Source organism: Salmo salar, chromosome 11, assembly GCF_965601325.2.
Source record: "Salmo salar chromosome 11, fSalSal1, whole genome shotgun sequence".
Lineage (NCBI taxonomy): Eukaryota > Metazoa > Chordata > Actinopteri > Salmoniformes > Salmonidae > Salmo > Salmo salar.
The window spans coordinates 94617428-94636542 of NC_138301.1; the positions used below are offsets into that span (position 1 = coordinate 94617428).

General features: G+C 42.6%; 1 protein-coding gene and 1 long non-coding RNA gene across 3 annotated transcripts; both read left to right on the plus strand.

Annotated features, from left to right (window-relative positions):
- The first annotated feature begins 52 nt into the window (after nucleotides 1-52).
- LOC106563310 (uncharacterized) lies at nucleotides 53-1403 on the plus strand. Its single transcript, XR_014379441.1, has 2 exons — nucleotides 53-445; nucleotides 560-1403. It is a non-coding gene; the product is annotated as an uncharacterized LOC106563310 (long non-coding RNA).
- Nucleotides 1404-8236: 6833 nt separating this feature from the next.
- LOC106563306 (F-box/WD repeat-containing protein 5) lies at nucleotides 8237-18947 on the plus strand. Of its 2 annotated transcripts, none has more exons than XM_014128801.3 (9): nucleotides 8237-8435; nucleotides 9384-9579; nucleotides 9915-10072; nucleotides 10572-10755; nucleotides 13718-13866; nucleotides 14173-14484; nucleotides 16811-17139; nucleotides 17362-17574; nucleotides 17876-18947. In XM_014128801.3, the coding sequence occupies exons 2-9, from the start codon at nucleotides 9393-9395 to the stop codon at nucleotides 18147-18149; spliced, it is 1806 nt and encodes a 601-aa protein (XP_013984276.1). In that variant the 5' UTR covers nucleotides 8237-8435; nucleotides 9384-9392; the 3' UTR covers nucleotides 18150-18947. The 2 variants fall into 2 exon arrangements, with proteins under 2 accessions (XP_013984276.1, XP_013984277.1); XM_014128802.3 differs by lacking the exon at nucleotides 8237-8435 and adding an exon at nucleotides 8550-8694.
- The last annotated feature ends 168 nt before the right edge of the window (nucleotides 18948-19115 follow it).

Here is a 19115-nt window from a genome sequence, read left to right on the forward strand (position 1 = left end):
TAACGCTCATAGTTGCCTATAAATAGTCAGTGACACGCCCCTAATTAATATTCAGCCATACTGACTGCATGACGGCAAATCCCAACAGAAAGGCAAAAAAAAAAAAGCCTTGTAAGTCTTGTAAGGGAGGTTAAGCAAGAAAAAAAATATCTTGTTTGGTGGACACAGTGTGGGCCATTACAAATGCCAAAAAGGCGTTAGTGGGTATGTGGCGGACGCTGTGAATGCTGCTGGCTCAGAAGGTAAAAAAGACGTGGTCCGACATAAGTGGAGGCCAAAAGGCGCATAGCCTTACACAGACAAAGTCTTTGTGCCACGAGCGGAGGAAAGGGGACACCGGAGCTCAACCCCCTTGATGGGCGACTTGGCAGTAGTATAGGGGAATCCCACCTGAGTGGAGTAGCGACGGAGGACACGGACATGCAGGACGCACCGGATGATCCGGGTATGTAATTAGTATTCCCTCGTTTGAAAAACGTAAACCAAATGCATTCAAGTTGTTTAAACCGTTTATTTAAACAAACAATTTACTATTGTTTTTACTCCCTGAGTGTTCCAGCGGGGTCGGTGGTGCTGCAGCTGAGTGAGAGCTGAGTGCGCCCAGCCCTGGCGTCTCCACTGCACCTCGTGCGTCACAACCCTCCAGCGGCAGTGTCCTCACAGCAGTCCTGCGAACTCAGACACCATCGACGCTATTAACGAGGTTGCCAAGGAGTTGAAGTGGGACAGGCACGGCTTGGTTTCTGCGGGTGTAACCGATGTGAAATGGCTAGTTAGTTAGCGGGGTGCGCGCTAACAGCGTTTCAATCGGTGACGTCACTAGCTCAGACCTTGAAGTAGTTGCAGATGGTCCATGGTTCGAGCCCAGGTTGGAGCGAGGAGAGGGACGGAAGCTATACTGTTACATGGGTGCTTCTCTGTAAAGCTGGGGCCCAGTACAGCACAGAGATCCAAGAGAACAGCTCTTGGTAATTGGAACCGGCTCATAAGCCACTCATCATTGGCCAGTAAATCTTCCATTCGCCAAATCTTCTAACCGTGCTAATGCAGCCATTGTGCGTCATTACGCATTGTAATTGCATACCTTTCTATACCCACCCATTTCATTGTCAAAGCTACCCAATTGCGTAACACCTTCAGGTGTGGTAATTACCCAGATTGTAACTGACAATGACAGGGACATTATCACATTGACAGTTCTGCGCAACGAACATGTGACCGTAATATATGAAACTGTGCACTCGTATCTGCCCGACTGAAGCATCAAAAACAGCATCAGTTGAAACGTAATTTGTCCTACTGTTCACCTTATTATTTATGAGAATACATTTCATAACATGCAAGTATGGTTTAATAATTACAGAGCCAATTAAATATGATTCCCGATTAAACTGTACAACATATTTGAGGGGTTCTTTTGCAAAAACATATCTCCGTTAATTTATTATCCTAAGTCATGGTTTTTTTGTGTGCACTCCAGGGAACTCATATGTAATATTTCGATTTATTTTACACAATGATACCAATTTCAAAGCGTTTCTCGAGTTTCATGCTTTTGCCATCGTAGTCGCGGGTTATAATTTCTCCAATTAATGTGCGTACCTGTGGGTCAAAGTGTCCGTGGAGGACCGCACATTCTCCCGTAAGTCTCCCGTTTTTATAAATCCCCAAGTTTGCTTAGAAAGTGGCGTACGCTTTCTTTTGTGCCTACGCAACGTTTATAAATAAGGCCCCTGGTCTCTTGGCCCTACCACCCCTACGGAAGTTCCGCTGCTCCCGCTCATCCCAGAGAGGAAAAGGCGAAGCGGGAGGTATAATTACGCCAAAAAACGTTCTTTTCGGTCACCAAGCGAGGAGATGTTGTGTGGAGGTCAAGTGTCGAATTTGGTCAAAAACAAAAAAGTAATAGCTTATTTGCTACGTGATGTTTATTTGATCGAATATATGTATCGTAATGCTTAGGCTGTTATGAGTGTACTGACATAAGTAGGTCACGTGACATCCCGGCAACTTTCAGAAAAAAAAACACTACATCGGAGTTATCTCAAGATGGCTATGCATATAGTAGCATAGCATCTTTTTTTTATTAACAACAAAGCAATACAGGAAGTACATGTGGGAACACAAGTGTGTGTGTGTATATATAAAAAAGGACAATTGGGCTGGGGGCGGGGCTAAGGGGTACAATATCACATTACACAAGGACCTTAATAAGGGACGGAAGGGCGGAAATCCCAGGGGGGACGGGGGACACGACCCCCCCCCCATCCTGGGAAAAATATGATTTGTCCCCCCCAATATATCACTGTAAACATAATTATGTAATTTTAAATAATATTAATAATACGCAATGAAAGCAATTGTGCTGATTATAGACACTTAATAGCTCGTTTTAAAGTTTCAAAAGATTGCGACCCCCCCACCCTTTGCCTCACAATGGTTTGATCCACTGCCAGTTCCTTAGTTGGCAACAGAGGGTTCGTATCTACTGTCTGAAAGGCACTCAATGCACGTAACTGACGTGAGGTTCATCCAGTCAATCGCGCCATAGCAATGTTTTGTTTTATGTTGGCAGGGTTCACACACACACTAGCTGAATTTGCAGAGTTAGCGCACAAATATTAACTATTAAGCTAGCTAGTACCTATTCCATTTATGTGGCGTCATCAAAGATGGAATCTTTGCTATTGTCAATTTATTCCAAGATCAGCATGCAGATGTAAGTTAGTGCTTCAAAGTCCCTATGATAAGGTTAGCGATAAACTGAACAGAACTACACTCTCTTCTACCATTGTTTTAAATATATTTAATGGTCTCGTTGCAAAAGCTAAATTGTGGCAAGGGAACTTTTATTTATTTATTTTATTTCACCTTTATTTAACCCGGGTAGCAAAGATTATAACAAACACCACTGAAACGGAATTGGTGCTCGCTAGCTTTGCAAATTCAGCTATTGTTGGAAGCCAGCCAATATGAAACAAATGATTAAAATTACAAAAGGTTGCAGCATATGTTGTGTAAATGGTGAACTCATACAGCTGTCAACTCTTGTCACTGCAATCCGTTTCACATTTGCTAGCTACCTTTTAGATCTAAGCCCATATAGAATGATAGAAGATAAGATGATAGAAGCCCATCTCCTACTGTAAATAACCTACACACTGTGTGTGTGTGTAGCCAGCCAAGTAGAAAAATGGCAGAAAAAAGACTGACATCAGAGTATTTTTCAGTACCCCAAAATGCAAAGTAAGAACCCTAGTAGCCTAATATCTCAAAGACTAGTTGATGATAAAATGTTCATAAGAAAGAAGTGAAATGCTAATGGAAATGTTTCACAATGATGTCATTAGGCAGAGCAGGCAACAGATGGCACACAGACAGCAGAGCTGGGGACAGATTTGCTGGGACAGACTGGCAGAGACAGGGAGTCTCAGGTAAGTTTGTTGAGTCTTTGTTTTGCAACATTATAAACTGGTAACTGAACTAAGATGTGTTAAAGGCAATGGTATTGCTGTTGTGATTAGTTGTGTAGTTTTGGGTACCGGTAGTTAGGGGTATGGCAAACACCTTATTTCTTTGGTTCCTCAATATACATTTACCATATTACAACGTGTTACAGCACTACTTTTGGTGCCCCCCTCAGGGATTGCTCTTGAGAAAATTTCATGTAATTGTCCCCTCCAAAGTTGATATCAGATTTTCGCCCCTGGACATACATACACTTATTGTTCTAACAGCTTTTTTTGTTAGTAGACTATTTAATTGTCTTACAAAAAGAAATTGAACTGTATTTTAAGGTAAGAAAATGTGCTGTTAATTTTGTAAATTTACATTTGTGAATATGAAATATGGCCAAAAAGAATAATGAAATTAATTACATAATGTTTCAGCTTATTTCTATCATAAGTAAAGGTTCCAAGCAGTACATCTCTCTGCAATAGTGTAAGATCTTCATAAATGTGTTCAATTATAAATATACTAATGTCTTGCCACAGTTTTCTTACATGAATACAATGCCAAAAAAGATGCAACACTGTTTATGGGTGGTCATTACAAAAGGAGTAATTTGAGTTGATGTTTTCCTTTTCTTCATAGTGGTTGGCAGGATAATATTTATTAATAATTTTAAAGGAAACTTCCTTAATTTTGTTAACAAGTAGGAATGTGTGGCAACATCCAAACTTTTTTCCAACAGATATCAATAAATCCATTCCAATAAGGCATGACATAAGGTATATATACAACATCCTGCTGAAACAAGGTTCGTATCGCTCTGTTGTTGAATGGACCAAAAAAGAAACAAATCTTATCTACTGATAAGTCAACAGGGTCAACGGAAGGTAGGCTCTGAGGGTCAGGTCTTGACACGTTCCTGAATAATAAAGCAACACCTGAGGGAATGGCATCTAAAACAACTGCAAAATCTTTAGGTGTTACAGGGACCTTGTAAAGTGATAAGAAATCCTTATAACTGAGTAAAAGACCAGCTTTTACCAGTTGGCTCACCAATAGGATATTATTTCGGAACCAATATTATAAAAACAAAAGTATTTTTATACAATATATCCCGATTATTCCATATATAATATCTGTGTGGAGAAAAATTCTGCTTATAAATTAAGGACCATGACAAGAAAACCTGCATATGAAAAGCAGAAAGTTTCACTGGAACTTTGTAAATATTATAATTGCAAACTAACATGAAGTTAAGGCCACCAAAAGTAGAGAAGACATGATGAGGAATAAAATACAATGGGTCTTCTTAGGAACTGTTTTATCCAATTGATCTTAAAAGTACTATTTAAGGTAGTAAAGTCCAGAAAATTCAGCCCACCATTCTCATAAGTGTTCATTACAACAGTTTTCCTAATGTAATGGGTCCACAGAAAGTTGAAAAGCATCTGGTCTATCTCCTTGCTTATTTTACTGTCAAGATATAAATATAGAGCGCCATATGTTAGTCTAGAGAAACCTTCAGCCTTGGTTACACTCAAAATTAAAGTGGAAAACCACACTACAGGCTGATCCAACTTTGATGTAATGTCCTTAAAATGAGGCTCAGTAGTGTGTGTGGCCTCCACATGCCTGTATGACCTCCCTACAACGCCTGGGCATGCTCCTGATGAGGTGGCGGATGGTCTCCTGAGGGATCTCCTCCCAGACCTGGAGTAAAGCAACCGCCAACTCCTGGACAGTCTGTGGTGCAACGTGGCGTTGGCGGATGGAGCGAGACATGATGTCCCAGATGTGCTCAATTGGATTCAGGTCTGGGGAACGGGCGGGCCAGTCCATAGCATCAATGCCTTCCTCTTGCAGGAACTGCTGACACACTCCAGCCACATGAGGTCTAGCATTGTCTTGCATTAGGAGGAACCCAGGGCCAACCGCACCAGCATATGGTCTCACAAGGGGTCTGAGGATCTCATCTCGGTACCTAATGGCAGTCAGGCTACCTCTGGCGAGCACATGGAGGGCTGTGCGGCCCCCCAAAGAAATGCCACCCCACACCATGACTGACCCCCGCCAAACCGGTCATGCTGGAGGATGTTGCAGGCAGGAGAACGTTCTCCACGGCGTCTCCAGACTCTGTCACATCTGTCACATGTGCTCAGTGTGAACCTGCTTTCATCTGTGAAGAGCACAGGGCGCCAGTGGCGAATTTGCCAATCTTGGTGTTCTCTGGCAAATGCCAAACATCCTGCACGGTGTTGGGCTGTAAGCACAACCCCCACCTGTGGACGTCGGGCCCTCATACCACCCTCATGGAGTCTGTTTCTGACCGTTTGAGCAGACACATGCACATTTGTGGCTTGCTGGAGGTCATTTTGCAGGGCTCTGGCAGTGCTTCTCCTGCTCCTCCTTGCACAAAGGCGGAGGTAGCGGTCCTGCTGCCGGGTTGTTGCCCTCCTACAGCCTCCTCCACGTCTCCTGATGTACTGGCCTGTCTCCTGGTAGCGCCTCCATGCTCTGGACACTACGCTGACAGACACAGCAAACCTTCTTGCCACAGCTCGCATTGATGTTCCATCCTAGATGAGCTGCACTACCTGAGCCACTTGTGTGGGTTGTAGACTCCGTCTCATGCTACCACTAGAGTGAAAGCACCACCAGCATTCAAAAGTGACCAAAACATCAGCCAGGAAGCATAGGAACTGAGAAGTGGTCTGTGGTCCCCACCTGCAGAACCACTCCTTTATTGGGGGTGTCTTGCTAATTGCCTATCATTTTCCACCTGTTGTCTATTCCATTTGCACAACAGCATGTGACATTTATTGTCAATCAGTGTTGCTTCCTAAGTGGACAGTTTGATTTCACAGAAGTGTGATTGACTTGGAGTTACATTGTGTTGTTTAAGTGTTCCCTTTATTTTTTTGAGCAGTGTATATTATCCAGTTTATTTTGTAACTCAATCAGTTTCATCTTCTCCTCCCCCGAGAGGCCGGCTGGGGACCTCTGAGAAAGGGAAGTTATCTTAATGATCACCTTTTCCTCCTCAGCTCTTCTGGTCTTAGCAAGATTACTACCATATTTTCTGAGGTATTTGGACACCTCAAATTTAAAGAGCTCCCAGTTCTTGCAATAAGATTTTTTTCTTCACAAGCATAGCGTAGCATAGCTAAGCATAGCATAGCATCTCTCTCCATTGAATTCAGGCGGTTGACGTCAACACCACCATCGAATATTCAAAAAGTATTAAAATAACGAGATGTATCCACCAATCCAAAGAGAGGAATAGGCCAGAGCTTGACAGCTTAGTCCTTAGTGAACTATTGTGCAGAGCACCGTTGAAAAGGATACCATGGTCTCAATTGGGATTCCCTGTATAAATAAAGGTTAAATAAAAATAACCAGAGATCCTTCATAGAAGCGACAAAATATACTATATCTGTTGTGTGTGTAAAAGGTGGGCCTACTCAAGGTCGTCTTGGGTACAGGAAAATGGAATGTGCAAAACCATGTAGCTATTTGTTGACAGAGGAATTTGTTGACAGCCAGAGTGAGTGTCCTCTGCATTATTCATCCATAATTATTGGTGCAGACATCTGTGATGATGAATATTCTCTCATTGGCTTGTCAGTGCAGTCTGCACAGTGCACATGCTTCCAACAGCTACAGAGCACTCACTTATAACTGAGCAATTTTCTTTAGCTCTTGGGACTGTACAAGCTACCTACATTTACATGTTTGTAATTTAACGGACATTCTTATCCGAAGCGACTTAGTTAGTGCATTCATATTAAGATAGCTAGGTGGAACAACCACCGATCTCAGTCATAGTAAGTACATTTTCCTCAATAAAGTAGCTATCAGCAAAATCTGATAAAAGCGAGTGTTAGTATTTTTTGGGGGGAGTATACCGTTTTTGAAGAAGTAGGGTTTCTGATGTTTTCGGAAGATAGACAAAGAAAGTAACTTTATGTCCTGAATACAAAGCATTATGTTCAGGGAAAATCCAACATAATACATCGCTGAGTACCACACTTCATATTTTCAAGCATGATGGTGGCTGCATCATGTTATGGTTCTGCTTGTCATCAGCAAGGACTAGGGAGTTTTTTGGGGATAAAAATAAACAGAATAAAACTAAGCACAGGCAAAAGCCTAGAGGAAAACCTGGTTCAGTCTGCTTTCCAACAGATACTGGGAGACAAATTCTCCTTTCAGCAGGACAAAAACCTAAAACACAAGGCCAAATCTACAGGAGGTGCTTACCAAGACGACATTGAATGTTCCTGAGTGGCCTAGTTACAGTTTACTTAAATTGGCTTGATAATCTATGGCAAGACTTTGAAAATGGCTGTCTAGCAATGATCAACAACCAACTTGACAGAGCTTGACATTTTTGTTTTTAAGAATAATGTGCAAATATTGTACGATCCAGGTGTGAAAAGCTCTTAGAGACTTACCCAGAAAGACTCATAGGTGTAAACGCTGCCAAAGGTGATTCTAAAATGTATTGACTCAGGGGTGTGAATAGTTATGAAAATAATATTTCTGTATTTCATTTTCAAAAAAATTGCAAAAACTAAAAAAAAAACATGATTTTACTTTCTCATTATGGGGTATTGTGTGTAGATGGGTGAGAGAGAAAAAAATATTTAATCAATTTTGAATTCAGTCTGTAACACAAGAAAACGTGGAAATAAGCCAAGAGTTATGAATACTTTCTAAAGGCACTGTATGTCTCCACTCTAACAATGGGATTCGTTGTCCACAGACTGGAAATGGCAGGCTGTCACTCTGTATTTGATTGGGTTACCCTTCCTATGATGTAGCGAGTGTTCTGAAATTGACTTGTTGGTTCTTTTAATGGGCGGCCAGACGTCTCGCCGGGGGCAGAAGATTGTTGCGTTTTGTTTTTCTCGCTTCTGACTAACGTTAGCTATCCTCTGCTGGCCATTTGATTTTTCTCCATACAGATTGTCAAAGGGCAGGTGGGTCACGGTTTTATATTATTGTTAGAATTTATTTTGTGGAAATAAAACCAGAATAGTTTATATTGAAATAATGTGGTAATGGAAGGATAACGTTGCAAAGTAACATTTAGGAACGAATGACAGCTAGCTTGTAACGTTAGATTAGCAATTTGCTAGCTAAGTTAGCTTTTACGTAAGGTCGCTAACGTTAGCTAGCTGGTGAGGTGACCGTTTTGCATCCCGAGACGTAACGTTAACCAGTAACTAAGCTGGCTAGGTAACGTTACCTTTTATGATATGTATTATTCCTAACATATTTCGAAACAAACAGTAACGGTGTTGTCAGTGTTCATGTGACTGTTCCTTTTAGCTAGCCTATGTAGCGAGTTAGCTAACATCATCGCTGATAATTCTGAACTCGGACGATATGTAAATGAAGTACGGTGCGTGAGTTGAGAATTCTCAACTAGCCTCGCTAGCTAACTAGCTAATTACGTTGAAAATAGCTGTCTGTTGTTGGCAATGTAGTTAGCTACAGTATCTAGCTATCGTTTACAGGAAGGGGGTTATTTTACTTGCGAATGCAAGATAGACGTTAGCTAGCAGTTCTTCAGGAAATGATTAATTTATAGATATAGCCCCCATTCATTGTTGTCATTATTCAATATTAATTATCAACATGACTGGTTAATTCCACTTCATTGAATCAACTCATATCATGCAACCAGTCCAGTGAAGTGGTTGTTGGGCCTCAGTGGGAAAACATGCCATGTGGTGATCTCCTGTCAAACTCTCAGCTGTCATACTTAATATAGAACGAGTGAGAGGTAGGGTTATTTTGTGGGGCAGGTTCTTACACATTTAGGGTGCTGCAGTCATGCATGTGTTACAGTAAAGCCTAATAACAATACTTTGACCTAAAGTATGTATCAGAAGAACACTTTTACCTGTGCTGTTCCCATGCAGGATGTCAGGATGGATGATGGCCCAGCCCTGCCAGACAGCTTGGTGCTGGAGATCTTCCTGCGTCTCCCCCATGACACTGTGCTGAGTGCTGGCCTGGCCTGCAGACAGTGGTTGGCAGTGTCCAGAGATGAGTTCCTGTGGAGGGAGCTGTTCTACAGCTACTATAGGATCCCCCGCTCTGTGCCCAGACACCCTGGTAGGTCACATAGAACACCAGGCAGTAGGGTTGGATTAATTCCATTTTAAACCCAACCAATACAGGAAATTATGTTGATTTCAGCAAATTAATGGTTCCATCATAGGAAAGGACATTTTTCAACTTATAAAGGAGGAAAGTATTGTACTGTAAAAATGAATGTGCCAGGCCAGCACACAGTGCCCTTGTCCAGCTCCTACTTGAGGTATGAATTATTGCAGTACTGAGTCACTGATATCTTGTGTTCTCGTGTTAACTGTTGCGCAGTGGCTTGAAGTACCGTCGTCGCCGATTTGCATAGATGTTTGACTTCTTCCTCCTATCTCTGTCCCTAGCTTCTCTGTCATGGTACAGGGAGTTCAAGCGTCTGTTTGACTGTATCCCCTGTGTGGAGGTCCAGACTCTGAAAGAGCACCATGACCAGGTCCTCCACCTGGCCTTCTCCCATCGCGGACACCGCTTTTCCTCCTGCTCCAAAGACTGCACCGTCAAGGTCCGTCACATTATATGACTGGAGAAGACCGTAGCTTTAGCCTAGGGCCAGGGATAAGCCAAATAAAGATGTTGTATTCCACAACAACAGTTGCAAGGATACATTTTTGCCCCAAGACCAATGTTAGCATAATGGCCCAAATGGATCATTGACTGCTGTTATGCAAAATCAATATTACAGCACAGGAGCCATTGTGGACCTTAGTTTCAAGTTTGTAGTGCCCAAAAATGTGATTGTTGAGATTTGCACATCGTAGCTGTAGATTTGACATCTCAAATCAAAGTTTATTGGTCGCGTACACAGTTTAGCACTTGTTATAGTGGGTGCAGAGACATGCTTGTTACTAGCTCGTAGCAGTGCAGTAAAAATGTCAAACAAGTACATTAATAATAATCTAAAACTATAAATCACGAATGTCAGGATGAATCCAGTTAACAACCCCAATATACTGCTTTTCTCATTATCTAACATCCTCCTCTCTCCTGCCTGTGCTGGTCAGCTTTGGGACACAGAGCGGCTCGATGGCACCATCACCATGGTGCACAGCTCCAGCATGCGCCAGTTCAACTGGGGCTACACCCAGTTCTCCCAGTTCAACGCTGACGACACCCTGCTACTGGTGTCTGGAGTCTACCTGGGCTCTCATCACTCCTCCTCTGGGGAAATTGCTGTCATAAGCTTGGGTAGGACACACACACACTCTCTCTCTCCTGCTGTTTCTCACTCGCTTTTGTCTCCTTCCTTGTCTCTCTTCCTCTACTCGCTCTTTCTCTTGTGCTTTCATTGGTCATTTTTCTGGAATGTGCATCACAAAGCCCAATTTCCTTTGTTAAAGGCCAATGTCTTAATTCAAAACACAAGTTATTCTCTCATTAGAAATGTTTGGGGACACAAAATGCCGTTACGACACACCGACGTTGTGACTCGTGTGGGACATAATGTGGAAGAAATGACATATGCAGGCGCACTAAATGACATACGCAGGCGCACCTTAATTTTCACCCTAACAGTTGGGCAACAAACATTTCCTCACACTGTCTTTTTACATGCAAAACAGGTCTTTAAAGTTACATATTTGCTCTGACACACCCAAGCCAGACCATATCTATTACAACCAGTGGAGGCTGGTGGGAGGAGCTATAGGACAGGCTCATTGTAATGACATAAATGGAACGGAGTCAAACGTGGTTTCCATATGTTTTGATACCGTTTCATTTATTCCATCCAGCCATTACAATGAGCCTGTCCTCTTATAGAGGAGTTGAAATGTGTTGTAGGCTAAATGTAGATGCCAAGTTTCAGTTGCAGTGGGTCATTGCTATAGCCTACAGAGAATGTCATCTTGGTTGTCAAAATGATTTGATAAAGGATTCGCACACGGGTAAATTACCACTACAGGACAATAGGACGGACACCGGGATTAGTAGAGTCGTGCAATGATTCTCTACACTATACTTGATTATGTCACAAACTGAAATAAGGCAAACTATTAGCATTTTTGCAATCAGGAAATGGCGGAGTGATTTCTGCATAGTGCATCTTTAATATTTAATCTGTCATACCTATGGTATACGGTCTGATATACCACGGCTGTCAGCCAATCAGCATTCATAAATATAAACTGGGTGGTTCGATACCTGAATGCTAATTGGCTGACAGCCATGGTATATCAGACCATATACCACGGGTATGACAAAACATTTATTTTTACTGCTCTAATTACGTTGATAATTCTGTTTGCACGTGCATTACTATAGATGCATCTAACAGGAGAGTTTGAGTGATGAAAGTTGGACAGAGAATGTCAATCTCTGAGCAAGAAAAATAAATAATAAAAAATCACTTGGATGAACGATTGTTAGGCTATTTTCTGGCAGTCATATGCCAGATGTTAAGACTACAAACCATTATAAATGGCCTATTTGTTAGATTTATTTCAATAGGCATAGGCTACTGACTAAAATCTGGGTTTATAATTGCAATTCAGCTTTGCTGTGGTTTGCTGTGCTAGATGCAGGTAGCCTATAGGCCAACATCTAATTTCAGGGAAAAATCCACAACGAACCGACAGTAAATGTGGAGAATTATACATTTGCGATAGATCTGTCACCATGATCACAATGGATAACTTCCAATTTAATTAAACATTGCCATTTCATAACTGCATAATAACACAAGTCTACAACAACAACAAACTGAAGTTATAGACTATTTATTAAATCAGTTTGCTCCATGTAGGCTACAGAAGTGGCACAAATTGATTTGCAATGACTCCTGCGATATTGTAATTTCAACATATTTATTGTATTAAATGGTAGGCTACAGTAGTCTACAATGGCATATAAATGAATAGCCGACTAGATGGCCAACAGATGCAGATGTATCATTCTCCACATTTTAATACATTTCATTCCCCATAACAGAAGCTCGAGGGAGTTCCATAACTTTCATTTCAAATTTCCACTCGCGCAGCTCTCGAGACCGAAGAACTAGTGAGCACGCGTAAAACCCTTCGCTTGATACGGTTTCCATAAGAAAAGGCGACATTAAAATGCAGTTTACTTTAAACCACCACAGAGCGAATGTATCTAATGCGCTCTAGTGAGCCTAAAGTCATTTTCCCGTGCTTTGTCTCCATTATTTCTTGATGTGCATCAGTTCTAGAGTTTTATTGTTTTCTGGAAAAGGGGTTGGAAATAGGTGTCTCCATAATGACAATCTAAATAGCCTACCTACAACTGGTAAATAGATGTCACGACATGCGCGCGTGCTGCTCGATCTCCGTGACTCAACTACAGTGCTTTCTCAACCCCCCCCCCCACACACACACACACACACACACACCCACCCTTCCGGCCTTCCCCACCACTCGTTCACTCATTCAGTAACAGCCTTCTCACTGCCTGATAGTCAGCAGCAGCAGGTCACAGTGAAATATAATAATGACAAACGCCATGGCGGACGCGGTGCATTTTAGAAGTAGCCCAAAAACCCGAAACCCGCGAGCAATACATTTTTACCCGCAACATCGTTTTCAAAGTCGCCTTATTTGGCCGAAAAACTGTGGACATGGCATGTCTGGTACAGACCCGTATAAATTGTCTGATCGCCCTCTATTGGCAAAAGTAAGAACTGGCCAAAAAGGCAAAGTCGGAGGAGAAAATAACTTTCCTTGACAGAATAATTAGAGGCATACTAAGACAAAATAAGCACATTGGTGCAGGAAATGAAGAAATTGATTTAAAATTCTGAAATTAAACAATTAACTATGCGAATTAGGAAAAGCTGTGTGCATTAAGGAAATGGTTGCCTGTCTCAAATAAAACCTGTCTTTAAGCGCCTGTTGTGTTCAGTGATTTAAGTAAATAAATGCTGGGGATATTAATGGAAGTTTTACGGTAGGCTATTATTATAATTTGTTATGCTATTATTATAATTTGTTATGCTATATAGAACATCCTATGTACATAAGTGGACATTTTATGAGTTTGGGTCGCAGTTGTAAAAATAAACAGTCTGTCTGGCCCGCAAATTAGTTCTTGTTTTTTCAGTATGGCCCATGCGGTGATTGAGTTTAAGTGATCATTATCCGATGTGGATAACATGGAGAACCATAACTGTGTCTGGTCCTGTCCTCCTCCACAGAGAACTACACCCTCCTGTCCCGTGTGAGGAACAAGCCCTACGATGTGTTTGGCTGCTGGCTGAACGAAACCCACCTCATCTCTGGTAACCTGCACTGGATTGGCAACATGACCTCCTGCTCTGTGCTCTGGCTCAACAAAGCCTTTCAGGTCGGTCCCATACATGGTCAAAATGTTATGTTTGATAGAGGACAACAGTTATTGAACAATTTATATAGTGACCATTTTGACTGGATCATTGTATGACTGGTCAAACTGAGCTAAATTGTGGATGTTTCGCACAGAATTAATGTGAATTAATCCGTTTCTTTGTCTGGAGATTTGGTCCATGTCAGCTCTCCCCTAGTCAGAGCTATCAACCCTCTAAGTATATTTGCTTAGATTCCTTCCAGTCTAATGATCTGTATGTATTTCACTGTGCCATGTGTGTTCATGCATGATCCTTTCTCTCCCCAGGATGTGGAGTCTGAAAATGTCAACGTGGTCAAGCGGCTCTTTAAGATCCAGAACATCAACGCCAGCACCATCCGCACCGTGATGGTGGCCCACTGCCGGCGCCACGACTCCCCAGACCTGCTGCTGGACTACGAGGCCCAGGCTCAGAGCCAGCCCCTGAGTCACCAACCCCAGCTCTTTGACCTGGGCACCACTGACAGCGAGGAGGACGAGGAGGACGACGAAGAGCGCCGGAGGGAGATGAGACTGCAGGGTCTGTCAACAGCCCACCTCCCTCAGCTCACCCCCTCTGGGCTGGAGCATGTCATACAGGTGAGCACTCCCAAAGGTTGTGTGTTACAGTAGAGAAGGCCAGTATGAAAACATGGATTTCTGTGTAACAAATGGAAACTCTACAAAATAGTCATTTGTCCACATGCACTTTATGACTTCATCTCGATGAGGAATGGACATTATTTCACTATTCGGCTAGTTGAAATTACAAAAAATGTAATATAAATGTATGTTCTGGATTCTCTTGACCAATCAAAATGACAGAAATGCACATGGCAGAGAACAGGCTGCTTTTCTCTGCTAGTGAGAAGTCAGATTTTTACCATGATGGAACTGATTCAGTTAAGGTTTTCTGGTGAGTGTTTTGCATTGATCGGTCTCAGGTCTTGTGCAAACTCTGTTAGGTGCGCGTCTGTAATTGCCATTTGGAACGGGAAAAATAGCATACCAATGTCAGGGCAGACTGGGGGGCTAATGCCGCGTTCACGTGCTCCTCAGAACTTCCCATTTCCTAGTTGTGATGTCGCAAATGTGATTGTTTCATTCATATGCATTTTGTCAGGGACAATTCTTCAACCAATAAGATTCTAGCAAACTTGATAAGCTAGGTAACATTTCTAATAATAAAGTTAGCTTGCTTCACATTGACAATATGGTCAAACTAGCTACATCATCCATATCGATTAGGTTGTAGCAGTCAAAATGTTTCATTTTTTGGGGTTGAAAAAGTCAGTGGTGACACGTCGCAACTCGGTCCACTTATAATTCTGATTTGGAGGGTCGTTCAAGTGAAACTTCCCTGTTGGAACTAGGAATTTCCGATAACTCCGATAGCATGTGAACGTGATATAAATGCGCAGCAGTAGCTCAACGCACGTTATAAAAACTACATTCAAAATGTTTTATTAAAGGCGCAGTGCAGTCAAATGTGATTTACTGTCTTTTATATACACTGAGTGTACAAAACATTAATATTGAGTTGCATCCCCGTTTGCCCTCAGAACAGCCTCAATTCGTCAGGGCATGGACTTTACAAGGTGTCGAAAGCATTCCACAGGGATGCTCGCCCATGTTGACTCCAATGCTTCCCAAGGTTGTGTCAAGTTGGCTGGATGTCTTTTGGATAGTGGACCAGTCTTGATACTCAAGCTGGTGCGCCTGGCACCTACAGTACTAGCATACCCCCTTCAAAGGGACTTAAATCTTTTGTCTTGCCCATTCAATCTCTGAATGGCACACATACACAATCCATGTCTCGTGGCTTAATAATCCTTTAACCTGTCTCTTCCCCTTCTACACTGATTTGAAGTGGATTTAATAAGGGATCATAGCTTTCACCTGGTCAGTCTGTCATGCAAAGAGCATGTTGTTCCTGATGTTTTGTACACTCAATGTATATTTCCACAATAATGAGGTTGGAATAATACTGCAAAAATGATGATCCCTTTTGGTGAAAGAGCTGTTTGAAAATGCCGCTTGACATTTCAGCCTGTTTTGATGAGATGGAGTTTTTGCCTGTCTTGTGATGTCACCAGCCGGTAAATTCATTAATAGACCGATAAGAAAGTTCCAAACCTCTCTGCCAATAACATCTCATTTTCAGTCTTCCCCTCCCCACTCAGACCACTCTGACAGTCCTAGCAAAATTCATGCTTGAGAAATTGCTCTTTGCTGAGAAGCTAATTGTGTTTCTTTTGTTTTCAATTAAAATGGTCAAATTCACAGTAAGGTACCTGACGCGGCAATCTGCAGTAGAAACGAAAACAAAGCTGTCTCCCTGGTTCAGTAAAAAGCTGATGGCTGGGCCTGGTGAAATGTAACCACTCAAGTTCATAGAGAGCTATGGATGCAAGGACTGACCATCCATTATATCAAAATGATAGTTTTAACCATGTTTTGAGGCTATAGTTTGTAAGAAATTGTAAACAAACATTGGAGTAAAACAAGCTTATATTTTGGGTTCTGATGGGTAATGACAGTTGAACCAAGCTCATGAGGCATTTATACGTTTTTACATATTCTTTTAAAAATCAATGAGTATAATTAATTCATAAGTCCAAAAATGGATGTAGCAACTTTAATTGTTATCCAGAAATTATTTGACTTTGAGATAAAAAGTCCAATGCAGCCATTTAAGTATTTCAAATGTCATGGTATATCCTTTTAGGTAACAATGTCACAAGGGTAATTACATTTGTAACAACTTTTTCATTGTCAAAATAGGGCCCAAAAAATAAAAAAAATTATCACCCACTCAAGTAATCCAATACTAACATCTATTAGGATATTTGATGAACCCTGCCCATCCCTAATCTTGATTTGATATTTGCTGATCTTTTCACCCCTCTCCCTCTGGTGCCCTCAGGGTCGTAACAGTGAGGCCTCAGAGGCGAGGGAGCTGGAGACCAAGTGGGCCCGGCTCATGGCTAGAGCCCACACCAAGGCCCCAGACCCCAACGTGCTCTCCTCGGCCCCTGGGGACGAAGAGGATAAGACCTACCTGCTCTTCACCACCGGCAGCCTTACCTACTCCCCCCACCAGATCGGCATCAAGCGGATCATGCCTGACCAGATGACCACGTCTGGGCCTGTCCTGGGGGAGGAGCGCAGCACTGACGAGTTCTTTGACTCTCTGGACCATGTGATCGACATTCACGGCCACATCATCGGCATGGGCCTGTCTCCAGACCACAGGTGAGTGAGTGTTGGTCATGAGTAGCAGTGTGAAGAGGCGGATAACTTGGTTGCATGGCTACGGGGCAAAGATGCGGCAGGAGGAGTGTACCTGAAACCCCTTGAATGACTGTCATAGTAACTATTTGTCTTGCAAAATCACCTTGCTTTCCTCACTTTGTTTTTAATGCTGAACAAGTACACCTTTAACAAGTATGTCCATGCTGTTGTCTGTCTGTCCAGGTATCTGTATGTGAACAGTCGGGCGTGGCCGGCGGGCTGCGTGATCTCTGACCCCATGTCTCCGCCCCCCATTGCCGAGGAGATCGACCTGCACGTTATTGACCTGAAAAGCCTGCGGGAGGAGAGACGGAGCCTGAGGGCCCACCGAGCCTTCACGCCCAACGACGAGTGCTTCTTCATCTTCCTGGACGTCAGCAGAGACTTTGTGGCTAGGTACGCATGTCAAGTCTGCTCTAACATTTACATGCAGTATGGGGTCGCTATGGTTGTGTTTTATAAAGAATTTCAGATCCCTTTTTAAAAGTTGTCTGTGTAAATATATTGGGCGTTTGTGTCCGATACTAACAGGGAGAAATTGTGTGGATTATATTAAGGAGATGTCTTACCATATGCAGATTTTCTCATTTGATAACACCATAATCCTGTTCAGAATTAGTTTTATGACGTTGACCTGAGCACAGAAATCACCTACTTTAGTCATTCACCAGTAACTGGTCTATCGCTCTCCCCCTAGTGGCGCAGAGGACAAACACGGTTACATCTGGGACCGCCACTACAACATCTGCCTGGCGCGGCTGCAGCATGACGACGTGGTCAACTCTGTGGCCTTCAGCCCGGCCGACCAGGAGCTGCTGCTCTCCGCCAGCGACGACTCCACCATCAAGGTGTGGCGCTCGCCACGCATGGTCCGCCTGGCCCAGACGCCCGCCCGCCCCCCGCGCCCACGCAGCCTCCTCTCCTGGCTGGGCCGCAACAAGAAGACCACCTCTGTCAACGGGAAACCCTGAGACAGGTGGAAGGGGACTGGAGATAGTGGGGGGGAAAGACTCATGGGTGACGCACTCTCCAGTAGTTATCTTCAGTGTGGGCAAATCACACTTTTACCTTGAACTCACTGTGTTATGGCTGCCTACACAATGTGGTACATATGACATCACTAATCACCAAGGACGTGTGAGAGCTGGGGTAAGCCAGAAGGAGGTGCAACAGTCCTCTCCATAAATTTCATTATTTAAGGTGACACCTAGCAAGGTGAAGATCATACTGTACAGACAAGTTCCTCCTAGACCTTTGCAGAGTCTGGGGGGGGGGGCATTCATTTGATATAATGGTCATGTTTCCAATTATTGAATGAACTACTAGAGAAGAAACATTGGAGAGGACTTCAGGAGAGAAAATGATAGTTTGTTCACTAAAGGAAGAGGAGAGATGTGGACACTCAAATATGGTCAAAGATCACCCCATTTCTTGTCTTCGGTTTTTAAGTATTTTGCTCTGTGTCAATACGAGTGATTTATATATATTCTTTCACGTTTTTTTATGTTGGGTTGTACCATCACATCAGTGATGTCCTCAGATCTGCAATCATGATATCTGAAATGACCTCTCATTGGAGGTAAGGTAACTACAACCTATCCCAGCTTTCGTCATGCATAAAAACATGTTGTAAAAGTTTGTTTTTAAATGTCTTAGTTTTTTTTTGTTTTTTCACTGGCTATTCTGCAACTTTCCGCCAGCTTTGAGTGACCTTTTTTTTGTAATAAATAAGAAATTCCTATCACTTTCATGATGGGTTCAATCTGCGAGTTCCTTGTCTTCAGTTATGATCAGAGCCAAACACACAAGTACTCAACCAAAGACAGATTCAACATATTAAATTACCACAATTTCTTTAGGACAGATGCAAAATAGGTTTCATTGTCAAAAGATCCATTATGTCTCAGGTAGTTTGTATTTTCTCCACAGTCAGTCAG